This window comes from Sus scrofa, chromosome 1 (assembly GCF_054392235.1).
Source record: "Sus scrofa isolate SSC_HxYL_T2T_F1_AM1 chromosome 1, Sscrofa_HxYL_maternal_Yorkshire_Landrace_v2.0, whole genome shotgun sequence".
NCBI lineage: Eukaryota > Metazoa > Chordata > Mammalia > Artiodactyla > Suidae > Sus > Sus scrofa.
Window position 1 is genome coordinate 63820965 of NC_139383.1, and position 14726 is coordinate 63835690.

A 14726-nucleotide genomic window follows, 5' to 3' on the forward strand; every position below is an offset into this window, starting at 1 on the left:
GTGGTGCTGTGTTCCCATCCAGTTTGTTGTTTGCCATGAGACTTCTCAGTCCTGATGGATGGGGCCAGACTTTCAGGGGCTGTCACACTGATGAGTGTATTCCCTGGGACCACTGCCTCCAACGTCCTGACCCCATAGTGAGCCACTGCCACCCCGTGCTGTTCCCTGGACCCAGTGCACATGAAACCCTCTGCGTGCCCTCCAAGAGTGGAGTTTCTCTTTCCCCCAGTCCTGTGGAGCTCTGGCACTGAAACCCCACTGGCCTTCAATGCCAAGTGCTCTGAGGGCTCCTCCTCCCAATGCCAGACCCCCAGGATCAGGAACCTGGTGTGGAGTTCAGAACTCTTAGTCCTATAGGAAATCCTCTGTGATATATATATAGTTACTTTCCAGTCTGTGGGTCACCCACCTGGCAGGTGTATGGGATTGCTTACATTGCGAAAGAGCTCTTTTTACTATCTTGATTGTTTTCTTCTTTGTCTTTGGGTGTAAGATATCTTTTTTGGTAGCTTCCTGTCTGTCTTGTTGATGGTTGGTCCAGTTGTAATTTTGGTGTTTTCATTGAAGGAGGTAATCTTGAACCCTTCTACTCCTCCATCTTGCCTTTCAACCTGATTTACAATGTTGTATTAATATCTACTGTACAGCACAATGATTCAATTTTATATTTTCATATTCTTTTCTATTATTATAGTTTGTTACAAAATACTGATTATAGCTTCCTGTGCTGTTCAGAGAGCCTTATTGTTTATCCATTCTATATGTAATAGTTTGCATCTGCTAACCCAAAACTCCCAGTCCACCTTCCCTCAACTCCCCCTATGCCTTGGCATAAGTCCGTATACTATGTCTGTGAGTCTGCCTCTGCTTGATTGATAAGTTCATTCATATGATATTTTAGATTCAACACATAAATATATCATATGGTATTTGTCTTTCTCTTTCTGACTTACTTCACTTAGTATGACAATCTCTTTTTCTGTATATGCTGCTAAAGGCATTATTTCCTTTTTTTTTTTAATGGCAGAGAAAAGTATTCCGTTGTCTATATGTACAACTTGATCCATTTATGTGTTAAGACATTCATTTCAATAAAGCAACTTTATTTTCCAGATGATACCCAGGCTGCTCTTACCAAGCACTTACTGAAGACAGTATGTACTGATATCACTAATCTCATTTTCAACTTCTTAGCTTCGGATTTAATGATGGCAGTGGATGATCCTGCAGCCATTACAAGTGAAGTAAGTTAGTGATTTTCTTACCACTTCTCATGTTTTTGCTTTGAAATCTGAGCATGTTTCACTTTCTCACATCTAAAGGAAAATAAGATTCAGGAAGAATTTTTAGGAAAAAAATCTGTCATATTTTTAGTTCAAGTTTAGTACATGTATATATAGTTATTTGCAGGATTGGTAATTTAATCAGCCTATCAAAAGTAATAATAAAACTAAGGAAATAATAGTCATTATATCTGGAAATGCCATGTAAAAATTATGCGTGTTTTGCCTTCTACTTTTTTTATCATGTAGAAAGCAACAGAAGAACACTATATATTTACTTTTCTCTAAAATAAATAAATGAATAAGCCTAATAGTCTACAGAATCTTTCTTTAAACTCTTAAGATAGCTCAGATTGCAAGGCTGCCTGATAAAATTAAATCCAAAGAGTGAGGGTGGCTATTCAAAGAGGTGGGATTGAAAGACAAGGCAAATGAACAAGCTTACTTTAGGTAGATCTTTAGGAACAGGAGGTGTCCATTATAGAAGAGGAAATTAGAACTGAAATTTAATTCTAGGTTAGCACAATCATTTAGAATTTCATGTAGCAACCATAACAGGGGGGAAAAAAAGTAATGATGTTTATTTACTTTATAACCAAAAGTCATTTTTTCCTAATGTTGTGTTACATGCTTTTTGCCTGCTGAGTTGCAAATCCCTTTTCATTGTTATGACCAGATTCTATAACTTTTCAGTCATTTCATTGAATGACACCATCTCATTTGTTTGGATTAATTCTAATTCATTTTTTACACTTTTTTTAAAAATTATAGTTGATTTATAGTGTTGTACCAATTTCTTCTGTACAGAGAAGTGACCCAGTCATACATATATGTGTGTGTGTTTCTTATATATATATATATATATTTCTTATATTTTCCATCATGGTCCATCCCAGGAAATTAGATGTATTTCCCATATTTCCCTGTGCTATACAGTAGGATCTTATTGTCTATCCATTCTATGTGTAATAGCCTGCATCTGTTAATCCAAAATCCAAGTGTGTCCAACTCCCCGTCCTTGGCAACACAAGTCTGTTCTGCATGTCTGTGAGTCTGATTCTCTTCTGTAGATAGGTTAATACATGCCGTATTTTAGATTCCACATATAAGTGATACATACTGTATTTGTCTTTCTCTTTCCTTTTTTTTTTTTTTCTATTTCAAATGCTCCAGTTTATTCATATCTGCATCTCTCCAATTTACTTGCAGTTTTCGCCCTTATTCCCAAGCCTGGGCATAAACCATAATCCCACCTCACCAGAAAGACTGCTTCCCCTCCTCCCTAAACTCATCCAAATCTGATCTATCCGCTCAGGTCCTGGCTTCAGAGGGCACTCTTTCATACCAGCCTGATTATCTCCCATGTCTATACCACCTATGGGATGGACACACTTCTTTCTCAGCCTCACTCCAGGCTTTCAGTGTCACTTTACACTCTCTCCATTTGTTTTTTGTTTTTTGTTTTTTGTTTTTTGTTTTGTTTTGTTTTATTTTCCCACTGCACAGCAAGGGGGTCAGGTTATCCTTACATGTGTACATTACAATTATATTTTTTCGTCTTTCTCTTTCTGACTTACTTCACATAGTATGAGAATCTCTAGTCGCATCCACATTGCTATCAGTGGCATTATTTCATCCCTTTTTTATGGCTGAGTTGTATTCCATTGTATATATTTACCACATCTTCTGTCAGTGGACTTTTAGGTTGTTTCCATGTCTTGGCTATTGTGAATAGTGCTGTAGTGAACAGTTTTGCATATATCTTTTTCAATGAAAGTTTTGTCTGGATATATGCTCAGGAGTAGGATTGCTGGATTATATGGTCATTCTATTTTTACTTTTCTGAGGAACCGCTATACTGTTCTCCATAGTGGTTGTACCAATTCACATTCCCACCAACAGTATAGGACTGTTCCCTTTTTTTCACATCATCTCCAGCATTTGTTATTTGTAGACTTCTTAATTATGGTCATTCTGACTGGTGTGTGAGGTAGTACCTCATTGTAGTTTTGATTTGCATTTCTCTAATAGTGATGTTGAGCATCTTTTCATGTGTCTGCTGGACATCCCTGTGTCACCTTTAGAGAAAGTCTATTTAGGAGGTCTTCTGCCTATTTTTCTATTGGGTCGTTTGTTTTTTGCTGTTGAGTTGTATGAGTTGTTTATATATATTTTGTAGATTAAGCATTTGTCAGTTGCATCATTTGCAACTATTTCCTCCCTTTCAGTAGGTTGCCTTTTCTTTTTTTTTTTTTTTTTTTTTTGTCTTTTTGCCTTTTCTAGGGCTGCTCCTGCAGCATATGGAGGTTCCCAGGTTAGGGGTCTAATCGGAGCTGTAGCCACCGACCTACACCACAGCAGTATGGGATCTGAGCTGCGTCTGCGAGCTTCACCACAGAGCAGTGTCTGTGACCTACCACAGCTCATGGCAACACTGGATCCTTAACCCACTGAGCAAGGCCAGGGATCGAACCCGCAACCTCATGGTTCCCAGTCGGATTTGTTAACCACTGAGCCACGACGGGAACTCCAATCGTTTTTTTTTTTTTTAATGGTTTTCTTTGCTATGCAAAAGCTTGTAAGTTTGATTAGGTCCCTTTGTTTATTTTTCTTTTTATTTCTGTTGCCTTGGGAGACTGACATAGGAATACATTTGTACAGTTTATGTCAGAATGTTTTGCCTATGTTTGCTTCTGGGAGTTTGATGGTATCTTATATTTAAGTCTTTAAGCCATTTTGAGTTTATTTTTGTGTATGGTACATAAGCATTTAAGTCTTTCACCTGCTTGGTCGGATTTATTCCTAGGTTGTTGTGGGGCGTTTTTTTGGTTGGGTTTTTTGTTTTGTTTTGGTTTGTTTGTTTGTTTTGATGTGATTTTGAAAGGCATTGTTTTTTATATTCCTTTTCTAATATTTCATTGTTAGTATTCAGAAATGCAACCAATTTCTGAATGTTAATACAATATTCTACTTTGCTGAATTTATTAAGTCCAGTAGTTTTTATGTGGAGTCCTTAGGGTTTTTTATGTACATTATCATTTCATCTGCATGTAGTGATAATTTTACCTCTTTTCTTCCAATTTGGATACCTTTTAGTTATTATTTTGTCTGATAGCTGTGACTATAATTTCCAATACTGTTGAATGGACATGAGAGTGAGCATCCTTTTCTTGTTCCAGATTTTAGAAGAAAGTTTTTTGGCTTTTTTCCTGTGAGTATTATATTGGCTGTGGGTTTGTCATAAATAGCTTTTATTATGCTGAGACATGTTCCCTCTATACCCACTTTGGTAGGAGTTTTTATCATGAATGGTTGTTGAATTTCATCAAATGCTTTTTCTGCATGTATTGAGATGACCATGTGGCTTTTGACTTTTCTTTTGTTAATGTGATGTATTATGTTGACTGATTTGCATCTGTTGAGCCATCCTGTGGACTTGGGGTGCATCCCCACTTTATCATGGTTTATTGTCTGTTTTATGTGTTGTTGGATTCAGTTGGTTAAAATTTTGTTGAGAATTTTTGCATCTATATTCATCAAAGATATTGGCCTACAATTTACTTTTTTAGTAGTATCTTTGCTTTTGGCATAAGGGTGATGAAAGCTTCATAGAATGTCTTTGGGAGTGTTCCTTCTTCAGCCTTTTGGAAAATTTTAAGAAGGATTGGTGTAAGTTCTTTTTTGTATGTTTGGTAGAATTCATCCATGAAGCCATCTGGTCCTGGACTTTTGTTTGTAGGGAGTGTTTTTATTACATACTCAATTTCATTTCCAGTGATCCGTCTGTTAACTTTTTTTTTTTTTTTTTTTTTGTCTTTTTACTATTTCTTTGGGCTGCTCCCACGGCATATGGAGGTTCCCAGGCTAGGGGTCGAATCGGAGCTGTAGCCAATGGCCTACGCCACAGCTCACAGCAACGCCGGATCGTTAACCCACTGAGCAAGGGCAGGGACCAAACCCGCAACCTCATGGTTCCTAGTCGGATTCGTTAACCACTGCACCACGACGGGAACTCCCCGTCTGTTAACTTGATCTCTTTCTTCTTGATTCATTTTCAGCAGGCTGTAAGTCTCTAGAAAGTTGTCCATTTCTTCTAGGTTGTCCAGTTTGTTGACATATAATTGTTCATAAAATTCTCTTGTGGTTCTGCAGTATCCATTGAGATTTCTTTATTTTTTATTTTTTGTTGTTCTTGTTGTTTATTTTGGTTCCTTTTCTTTTGAGTCCGGCCAGAAGTTTGTCAGTTTTATCTATCCTTTCAAAGAACCAGCTCTTGGTTTTATTGATTTTTTTTTTAATCTCTATTTTATTGACTTCCTCTCTGATCTTTATTTCTTTCCTTCTACTGACTTTAGGTTTTGTTCTTTTTCTAATTCTTTTAGGTGGTCATTTAAGTTGTTGATTTGAGATTTTTCTTCTTTTTTGAGGAAGGCCTATATCACTATGAACTTCCCTCTAAGAACTGCTTTTGTGGCATCCCAAAGATTTTAAATAGTTGTGTTTTCATTATCATTTGTCTTAAGGTATTTTTTTTAATTTCCCTTTTGACTTCCTCAATGACCCATTGGCTTTTTGTAGCATGTTGTTTAGTCTCCATGTAGTCAGACTTTTCTGATTTCTTTTTCTGTGGTTGATTTCTAGTTTCATGCCATAGGTCAGAGAAGAAGCTTGAAATAATTTCTGTACTCTTAAATTTGGTGAGGTTAGCTTTGTGCCCCAATATGTGGTCAATCCTTGAGAATATTCCATGTGCACTTGAAAAGAATGTGTATTCCATATTTTTGGATGTAGTGGCCTGAAAATATTAAGTCTAACTATTCTGTTCTGTTACTTAGGATCTCTATTGCCTTACTGATTTTTTCTCTATGAAAGATCTGTCCATTGATGTCAGTTGGGTGTTCAAGTCTCCTACTATTATTGTATTCCCGTCAATTTCTCCTTTTCGGAGTTCCTGTTGTGGTACAGCAGAAACAAATTTGAGTAGTAACCATGAGATTGCAGGTTCAATCCCTGGCTTCATTCAGAGGGTTAAGGATTTAGCATTGCCGTGAACTGTCACAGACATGGCTCAGATCCTGCATTGCTACAGCTGGGAACTTCCATATGCCACGGATATGGCCCTTAAAAAAAATAAATAAATAAATAATTCCTCTTTTTGTGTTTGTTACTATTTGTTTTATGTACTTGGGTGCTCTTGTATTAGTGTCATATATGTTGATGAGTGTAATATCCTCTCGAATGGATCCTTTTATCATTAAGTAGTGTCTTTATCTTTCCTTATGGCCTTTAAAAGTTTTAAAGCCTATTTTGTCTGAGATGAGTGTTGCAACTCCTGCTTTTTTTTGTCACGTCTATTTGCACGAAGTATCATTTTGATCCTCTCCCTTTCATCTGTGTGTGTCCTTTGCCCTAAGGTTGGTCTCTTATAGGCAGCATATTGTGGGCTTTTTTTTTTTTAAATCCATTCTGCCACTCTATGGCTTTTGATTGGAGTATTCATTCCATTGACATTTAAGGTAATTATTGATGGATATGTATTTATAGCCATTTTAAACCTTGTTTCCCAGATGATTCTGTGTTTCTCCTTTGTTCCTTCCTTTTTCTTTTTCGTGGGTTTTTTTTTTTTTTTTCTTCTGTTTATTTCAGGGCCATACCTGTAGCATATGGAAGTTCCCAGCCTAGGGGTTGAATCAGAGCTGCAGCTGCCACAGCAGCACCAGATCTGAGCACCACCACAGCAGCGCCAGATCCAAGCCATGTCTGTGACCTACACCATATCTCATGGCAGTGCCAGATCCTTTAACCCACTGAGCAAGTCCAGAGATCAAACCCAATTCCTCATGGATACTGGTCAGGTTCTTAACTTGCTGAGCCACAATAGGAACTCCTTTTTTAGTGGTTTGAGATTTCCTTTTGTTTTATGTTTATGTTCTCTTCTTCTTGCTTATTGTGAATCTCTATTGTTTGGTTTTGATTTGTAGTTGCCCTGTTTTTCAAGTATGATAACCCCCTTCTATATCTGCTTGCTTTAGACTGATAGTCATGTAGGCTCAAACACATTCTAAAAAAAGGATCTGGATTCTCTTACTCTACTTCCCCACACTTAATGACTTTTATGTCCTTTTTTACATGTTCATGTTTATCCTCTTGCTGTTCCTTATTTATCATTTCTCTCACAAATAGCTTTTCTTTTTGATCTGTATATTGGCTTAAGTGATTACTCCCTAATTGTGATTTCCTCCATCTTATGTATTTTTTCTATCTAGAGGTGATCTTAAATATTTCTTTTAGGATAGGTTTAATATTGATGTATTCTTTTAATTTTTGCTTGTTGAGAAATTATTACTCCTTCCATTTTAAATAATAATCTTGCTGGGTAGAGTATTTTAGATTGCAGGTTTTTCCCTTGTAGCACTTTGAATATATCTTGTCACTCTCTTCTGGCCTGTAGCATCACTGTAGAGAAATCAGCTGATAGCCTTATGGGGGTTCCCTTGTGATTAACTGTTTTTCTCTTGCTGCCTTTAGCATCCTTTCCTTATCTTTTAACTTTTGCCATTTTTATTGTAATATGTCTTGGTGTAGTTCTTTTGGGGTTCATCTTGTTTGGGCCCCTCTGCGCTTCCTTTATCTGAATTTCTGTTTCCTTCTTTAGGCATGGGAAATTTTCAGCCATAATTTCTTCACATTTTCAATTCTGTTCTTCTTCTGGGACCCTATTCATATATTGGCACACTTTATATTATCCCATAGATCTCTCTACATAGCTTTCATTTTTTTTTTTCAGGCTTTCTGTCGGCTGTCATGATTGGGTGATTTCCATTATTCTACCTTCCAAGTCACTTATTTATTCCTCTGGATTATTCATTCTGCTCTTCATTGCCTTTTGCTTAGCTTTCTTCTCAGCAATTGAATTTTCTAATTTTCCTTGGCTCTTGTTTATAGTTGCTTTTTAAACTGCATTACTGTTGATATCTGTTCTTAATTCCTTCAGTATTTTCATTACCTCCTTTTTGAATTTAGTGTCTGCTATTTGCTCCTTCAGGGGAATTCGCCTGTTCTTTCAACAGGAGTAGTACCTGTGCTTCTTTATTCTGCTTATATTTTTCTTTCTCTGTGAGTTTAGGGAAAACAATTACCTACTATATAGTCTTGGAGAGCTAATTTATATGCGGGAGCATCCCTGCATAGCTTGTGTAGGCTTACAGTTTTTTTGTAGCAGGGCTGCTTTTTGTTTGGATGTTTACTGTTTCTTTCCTCAGTGCATGGAGACTGTTATCCCCTTGATAGAGGTTATACAGGTGCACAGCCTGAGCATGCCTCCAAGAAGGTGGGGGCAATGGGTGGCAGCTGCTGGCAGTGTCAGGTCACCAGGCCCTTGTTGGTGGCAGTGAGCCTTGGGGGGGGGGGTGCGGAGGACAGCAGGCTGCACCTGGTTGCAGGGCCCTTGGCAGTGGAAGTGATCCCCATGGTGGTGGGGGCAGTTTCCAAGGCCTTTGGCAGCAGCAGAGTGTGTACGTTTCCAGGAAGGTAGGGGCAACAGCTGGCACTTGGTTGCAGGGTGTTTTATAGCAGCAACCCCTGGTATGACTGGGTCTGCAGGTGCTGCCTGGTCATGGGACCCTAAGTGGTGGTGGGCTCTGCCCACCTCTGGAGTGTGAGATGGCTGCATCAATTTGCACCCACCCCTATAGCTGCACAAGAGGCACCATGCCGCCTGAGCACCCACACATGGCAGTCTTGCCCACCCTTCTCTCACACTTCCCAACAGTGGCACTTTGCTTCTCTGGCAGGCCCAGGCTTCCTCTCAAACTCCCTAGCCCCCTCAGGCTGTTTCCACACAGCCAATCTTTATTCTCTCCCTGGGACTGAACTGCAGAGCTCAAGCCTCAACACCAGACGCAGCTCAAGTGTCTTAGGCAGTGGTGCACTGAGCAGTAGTACCTGTGGTCTCTGTGGCTCTCTTTCTGTTTTGCCCTCCTCAGATGGGCTGCTGCACTTTTTCCAAGGCTTTTGTCTCCCTCCTCCCTGTTTATCTTCCCTCCATTTGGTTGGCCTTAGTGTCTCCTGGTGCAGATTCCTTTCCTCTTTCACTGCTCCCTCTCAGGAGTTCTGATCCCATCGTGGTACCTTTTTCCCCTCTTTTTTTTTTGCTCTTTAGTTCTACCCAGTTAGGTGGAGGTTTTTCCCTTTTTGGAAGTCTGAGGTCTTCTTCCAGAGTTCAGTAGGTGTTCTGTGAGAATCATTCTACATGTAGATGTGGGGTTTTTTGATGTGTTTGGTGGAAAAATTGAGCTCCATGTCCTATTCCTCTGCCATTTTGCTCCCAGATCCCTTGTTCATTTTCTTAAATTCTAATTTCAAACTCAGGGTTCATCTCTTCCCTTCCTGAAATGTTAGGTGGAGCTATAGCTCCCTGTTGCCTAGAGGAGGAAAGATATGGTCTGTCCCTGGGACTGCTTCTCTTCTTTTTCACCCTAGATCCATTTAAATTTAGAGATTTAGGAAAAATGAAAGAGTCAAACATGCCTTCATATGACTGACTACATATCACTGGCATTGATCTAAATCAAACGAAATCAGTCTAATGCTTGTGGCCTCTCATGATGTGGCCACATAGATGGGATATGTTGTTTTGGTCAGATGTTTTCAGTTTGATGTGACTCCCTCTCGTAGCAAGGACTCCGCCTAAACCTTCAAACGGGTCCATTTAAATCTCTCTCCTACCCCAGCAAGGTACTGTTTCCCTTCCATTCTTAAGCTTGAGCAGTGATTCCCAACTGCCTGGACAGGTCCATGTATCTGCCTGCTTGCCATGCTCTTCACGAGCCACAGAAGGATTGTTGTAGCATGGGTCAGAAGTCAGTAGGTTAGTCGAGTCTTCCAAGGCATATTATGATTTTCAGATCCTGCTGGCCAAGCCATTCCAATAAGGTCTACAGAAATTTTGCTGGAGAAGCATAATACTATGATCAAGAATGCTGCCAAACTTTTTACAAAACTCATCTTTGGAGAGGGGTACTGAAAAGGTGCCACACACCAGACAGTATAACGAGCATCCATGGTACAAATCCCCTTATTTTTAGAGGCATCCTATTATGAGTGAGGACCCCTCACCTGGCCTTAGGGAAAAACACTTTTCCCATCACAGTGGAAAAAAGAGGGAGCAGCCTCTCTTACCCCAAATTCTCTTCTTTTCACAAGGTAGGTGGTGCATACTCTCTCGCCCTTTTCCTCCCTCTCTCCCTTCATCTTTCTCTTACACTGCTGGAGCAGATGAGAGGAATGAGGACTGCATCTAGCCTCTTTGGCTGACTGGATGTTGACTGGCTCTCTGATTTTAGAGTGCTTTAGCATATATTTATCCCTAGTTTGTGGTCTAAAATTCAAGAACAAAGATAAATTTCATTCGTCTTTTTTTTTACAGTAGTGAATATACATTTTTTTTGAAATTTTACTCAATAAGTGTCAAAGGCATAATCCCAAAGAAATCTTTTTTCCCTATAGGTAAGAAAAAAAATTCTAAGTAAATTGTCAGAGGAAACTAAAGTAGCTCTCTCAAAACTCCATAGCTCTCTGAATGAAAAGGTAAGTAAAGTTTTATTCTGTTTAGATATTTGGCCTAGAATTTGTGGTCTCCGAGTGGCTTTTTATTAGAATAATTTAAAAGTAAATCTAAAACTACTGTCCTGCACTCAGATACCTCTTTGGGAGGTGAAAGAAGAGACCATCATAGGGGGCATTTTACCCTCTCTAGTCCTAAATCACAATTTCAAACTTAATGAAAAAATGACCCTTTAAAATATTATGTTCAGGGGGTTCCCATTGTGGCTTAGTAGTAATGAACCTGACTAGTATCCATGACGAAGCAGGTTCAGTCCCTGGCCTTGCTAAGTGGATTAAGAATCCAACGTTGCCATAATCTGTGGTGCAGGTTGCATACATGGCTCCGATCTGGCATTGCTGTGGCTCTGGCATTGGCCGGCAGTTGTACCTCCAGTTGCAACCCTAGCCTGGGAACTTCCATATACTGCAGGTGTGGCCCTAAAAAAAAAAAAATTTTTTTTTAATTATATTCAGGATATAAAATTATAAAATAGTATTAAATGAATGTTTTTCTTTAGGTTACCTGTTTATGTAAAAGTAAATAATGGTATTAAATACCTTTCCAGAGCATAGAAGACTTTCTTTCTTGCCTGGATTCTGCAGCAGAAGCTTGTGATATTATGGTGAAAAAGGGAGACAAAAAAAGGGAAAGGTAACATTGAATTAATCTGTATTAATAAACTTTTAGGTGTGTCATATTTCATTGAAATTGGATTTTGACTATCTGAATCTTGTATAGAGAATGCCTGTAGACCTTTAAGCATAGTCAGTCTTCATGTCCTTAGGTGGCCCTCTCAGACCCAACTTAATAAGGCAGCATAATAGGTTGATGAAGCCTGGGAACTTACTAGCCTAAAGACTTTCTTTATAAGAAATCTTTTTTTTTTCTTTTTTCTTTTTTTTTTTTTTTTTTTTTTTTTTTTTGTTTGCCTTTTCTAGGGCCGTACCAGCAGCATACGGAGGTTCCCAGGCTAGGGATCGAGTAGGAGCTGTAGCTGCTGGCCTACACCAGAGCCACAGCAACGCAGGATCCAAGCTGCATCTGCGACCTACACCACAGCTCATGGCAATGCTGGATCCTTAACCCTCTGAGAAAGGCCAGGGATCAAACCTGCAACCTCATGGTTCCTAGTCGGATTCATTAACCACTGAGCCACGACGGGAACTCCTTTATAGGAAATCTTAAACAGTGCACTTCTGTTTGATACCCAACAATTCAAAATAAATTGCATACTTTGAGTATCCCTATATATTTTTTTATCATTTTCTAGCAAATTATTTTATCCATGCCATTTAGGGTTATGTATGTCTGTATTCTATTTTAAAGATTCTTTAAAATATTTATGGAACTAGGTTAATTAAACTAGAGAAGCTAAAAATGGATAGATACATAATGGAAGAACTGAAATTGATGAGAACTTGTTAAAATATAATATATGTTTATGTGATTTTATTTTTGTTCAGGCAGATACTGTTCCAGCATCGACAAGCACTGACTGAACAACTAAAAGTCACAGAAGACCCTGCTCTTATTCTGCATCTCACATCAGTTCTATTGTTTCAGTTCTTGACCCACAGCATGCTTCATGCACCCGGAAGATGTGTCCCACAGATCATTGCTTTTCTGAGTAGTAAAATTCCAGAGGTATTACATTCTCAGTACACTCGAAGCTTTTTGATTCTTAATATTTTTAATGGATAGATGTGAATCATTGTGAACACTAGGTCACAAAATGTTTTGATATTCCTGATTCCAAGAATGGAAACAGTGAACTAGGATGTTGATTTTAAAAACTCAGCGTAGCTCCAGAATGTTTCAGGATTCCTATAAGACCCATGGTAAGGTATATTCTGAATTTGGAAATTAAGCTTTTAGAAAAGATGTAATGTTAATGTTCAGTCTTCCATTTCAGTTTATGCAGATGTAACTTAGCTTCAAAGATTGATCTGCTTAAAAAGTCTGTCATGCACAAATTCTTCTGAGAAGCTCCTCAGCTAAAAAGTATCTTGGCTACTTTGAACTTCCGTATCACTTTGACTGTATCTTTGGTGATAGAATCTGGCTCAGTCAACTTAATTAAATAATCTGTAGTCATGTTTTATATCCCCCAGACTGTAAACTCTTTGAGGGCAAGGGCTTTGCTGGTTTCAGTTTTCTGCTTATAAGGACAATAATTTGTAAAGATGAAGACCTGCAATGTATACTGAACAAATCCTACTTTGTTCCAAAGAAAATTAAATCATGTTTTTTAACTTTTCTTCTCCTTTCTCTTTTCGTAGGATCAGCATACCCTTTTAGTAAAGTATCAAGGTTTGGTTGTAAAGCATTTACTTAGTCAGAATAAGAAGACTGGGCAGGGAGAAAATTCCTTGAGTGATGAATTAGACAAAGAACAAGAAGATATCACAAATACTACTCGTAAAGAGCTTCAAGAACTTTCTTCATCCATTAAAGACCTTGTTCTCAAATCGAGGAAATCATCAATGACAGAAGAATAATGATTTTAATTTACTTAATGTTGTATAGTAGACATTTTTTGCCTAGAGTTAAAGGTGAGTGGTTACCAAAAAAAATAATCATTTCACAAGCCTCAGTCCCCTTAATAGCACCTCCCACATTCACGGTTTAGTTAAAACAGTAGCATTGCATTCACTGTAAATCTTATAAAAATGTGAATTTTTGTAAATTGAGTTCTCCATGGAAGATTTCTTTTTCACATTATAATTCTAAAAATTATACATTTCATGTTTATTTTCTTTTTAGATGCTGAATGAAGAATAAATTCTCTGATATTTTTCATTTCTAGGAAAGGGCTCATTTGTTGTGTTATTGGATTTCAAGTGACATTATTATATTTACACACATTAGGCAGCAACTTAAAAAAAAAAGCCCTTGGTGTCAGAAATGAAAAGAGTGTATTTTAAATTTTAACGGAGAATATTTCAAACCTAAAATACCAAAATTTGCAAGATATTATTACTAAGCCTTTACTTATAGAGGGCCTCTCATCTCCCCACAGGAGTGAACTTTTTTGTGGCTGAGGGTTTCAGGATTACCTTTACAGGTGCAAAAGGACACTAGAGGGGCCCATGCATTGCTGCACCCTGTTCTAAAATAAGATACTAATAATATTTAGAGAAAAAATATAATTTACTACTCATAGGTATGTCACATTTTAACATTATAATAGCTAAAAATTTAATACAGATAGTTTTCTTTAACTCAGTTTTCATTTCCAGATTTCATTTTTTATATCACTAGTTACTCTAGCACCCTATACTATGCTGTAGGAGTATCTATAAGTACATTTAAATCATTGAAACTTTTTTTTCAAAATTGAAACCCTTATTAAAAAGTAAGTATTCTTGGAGTTCCCATTGTGGGCTCAGCAATAAGGAACCCAACTAGTAATCCTAACAGTGTGGGTTCGTTTGGTATCTGGCCTCACTCAGTGGGTTAAGGATCTGGTGTTGCCATGTCATAGATGCAGCTCTCAGATCTGGCATTGCTGTGGCATAGGCTGGCAGTTCAGTCCCTGTCCTGGGAATGTCCATATGTCACAGGTGCAGCCTAAAAAGCAAAAAGTATTCTTGTTTTGTTAAGATCAGTAGTTAAAAGGAACTAAAATAGTTCCTTAGAGTAATCATTTCAGCCAAATGAGCTTGAAGCAACAATTTATTGTGTACCAAAAAGGAACTTAATTATTTAAAATCTCAAATATTAAAAAAACTTTTATATAATTCCTTATAACTATGTTTTGAAATGTTTGAATACAAAGATCAGTCTACCTCTAATTCTAGACAAAGTATTAATATTGACTGAAGTTAATTTGCTAA

At 37.9% G+C, this 14726-nt stretch overlaps 1 protein-coding gene across 1 annotated transcript in view; it reads left to right on the plus strand.

Annotated features, from left to right (window-relative positions):
- Window positions 1-13689, plus strand: part of UFL1 (UFM1 specific ligase 1) — a 60381-nt gene extending 46692 nt beyond the window's left edge. The window contains 5 exon segments of the mRNA NM_001243440.1: window positions 1114-1244; window positions 10791-10871; window positions 11456-11541; window positions 12354-12534; window positions 13170-13689. Coding sequence (NP_001230369.1) covers window positions 1114-1244; window positions 10791-10871; window positions 11456-11541; window positions 12354-12534; window positions 13170-13388 — 698 coding nt within the window. The 3' untranslated portion in view covers window positions 13389-13689.
- Window positions 13690-14726: the final 1037 nt, after the last annotated feature.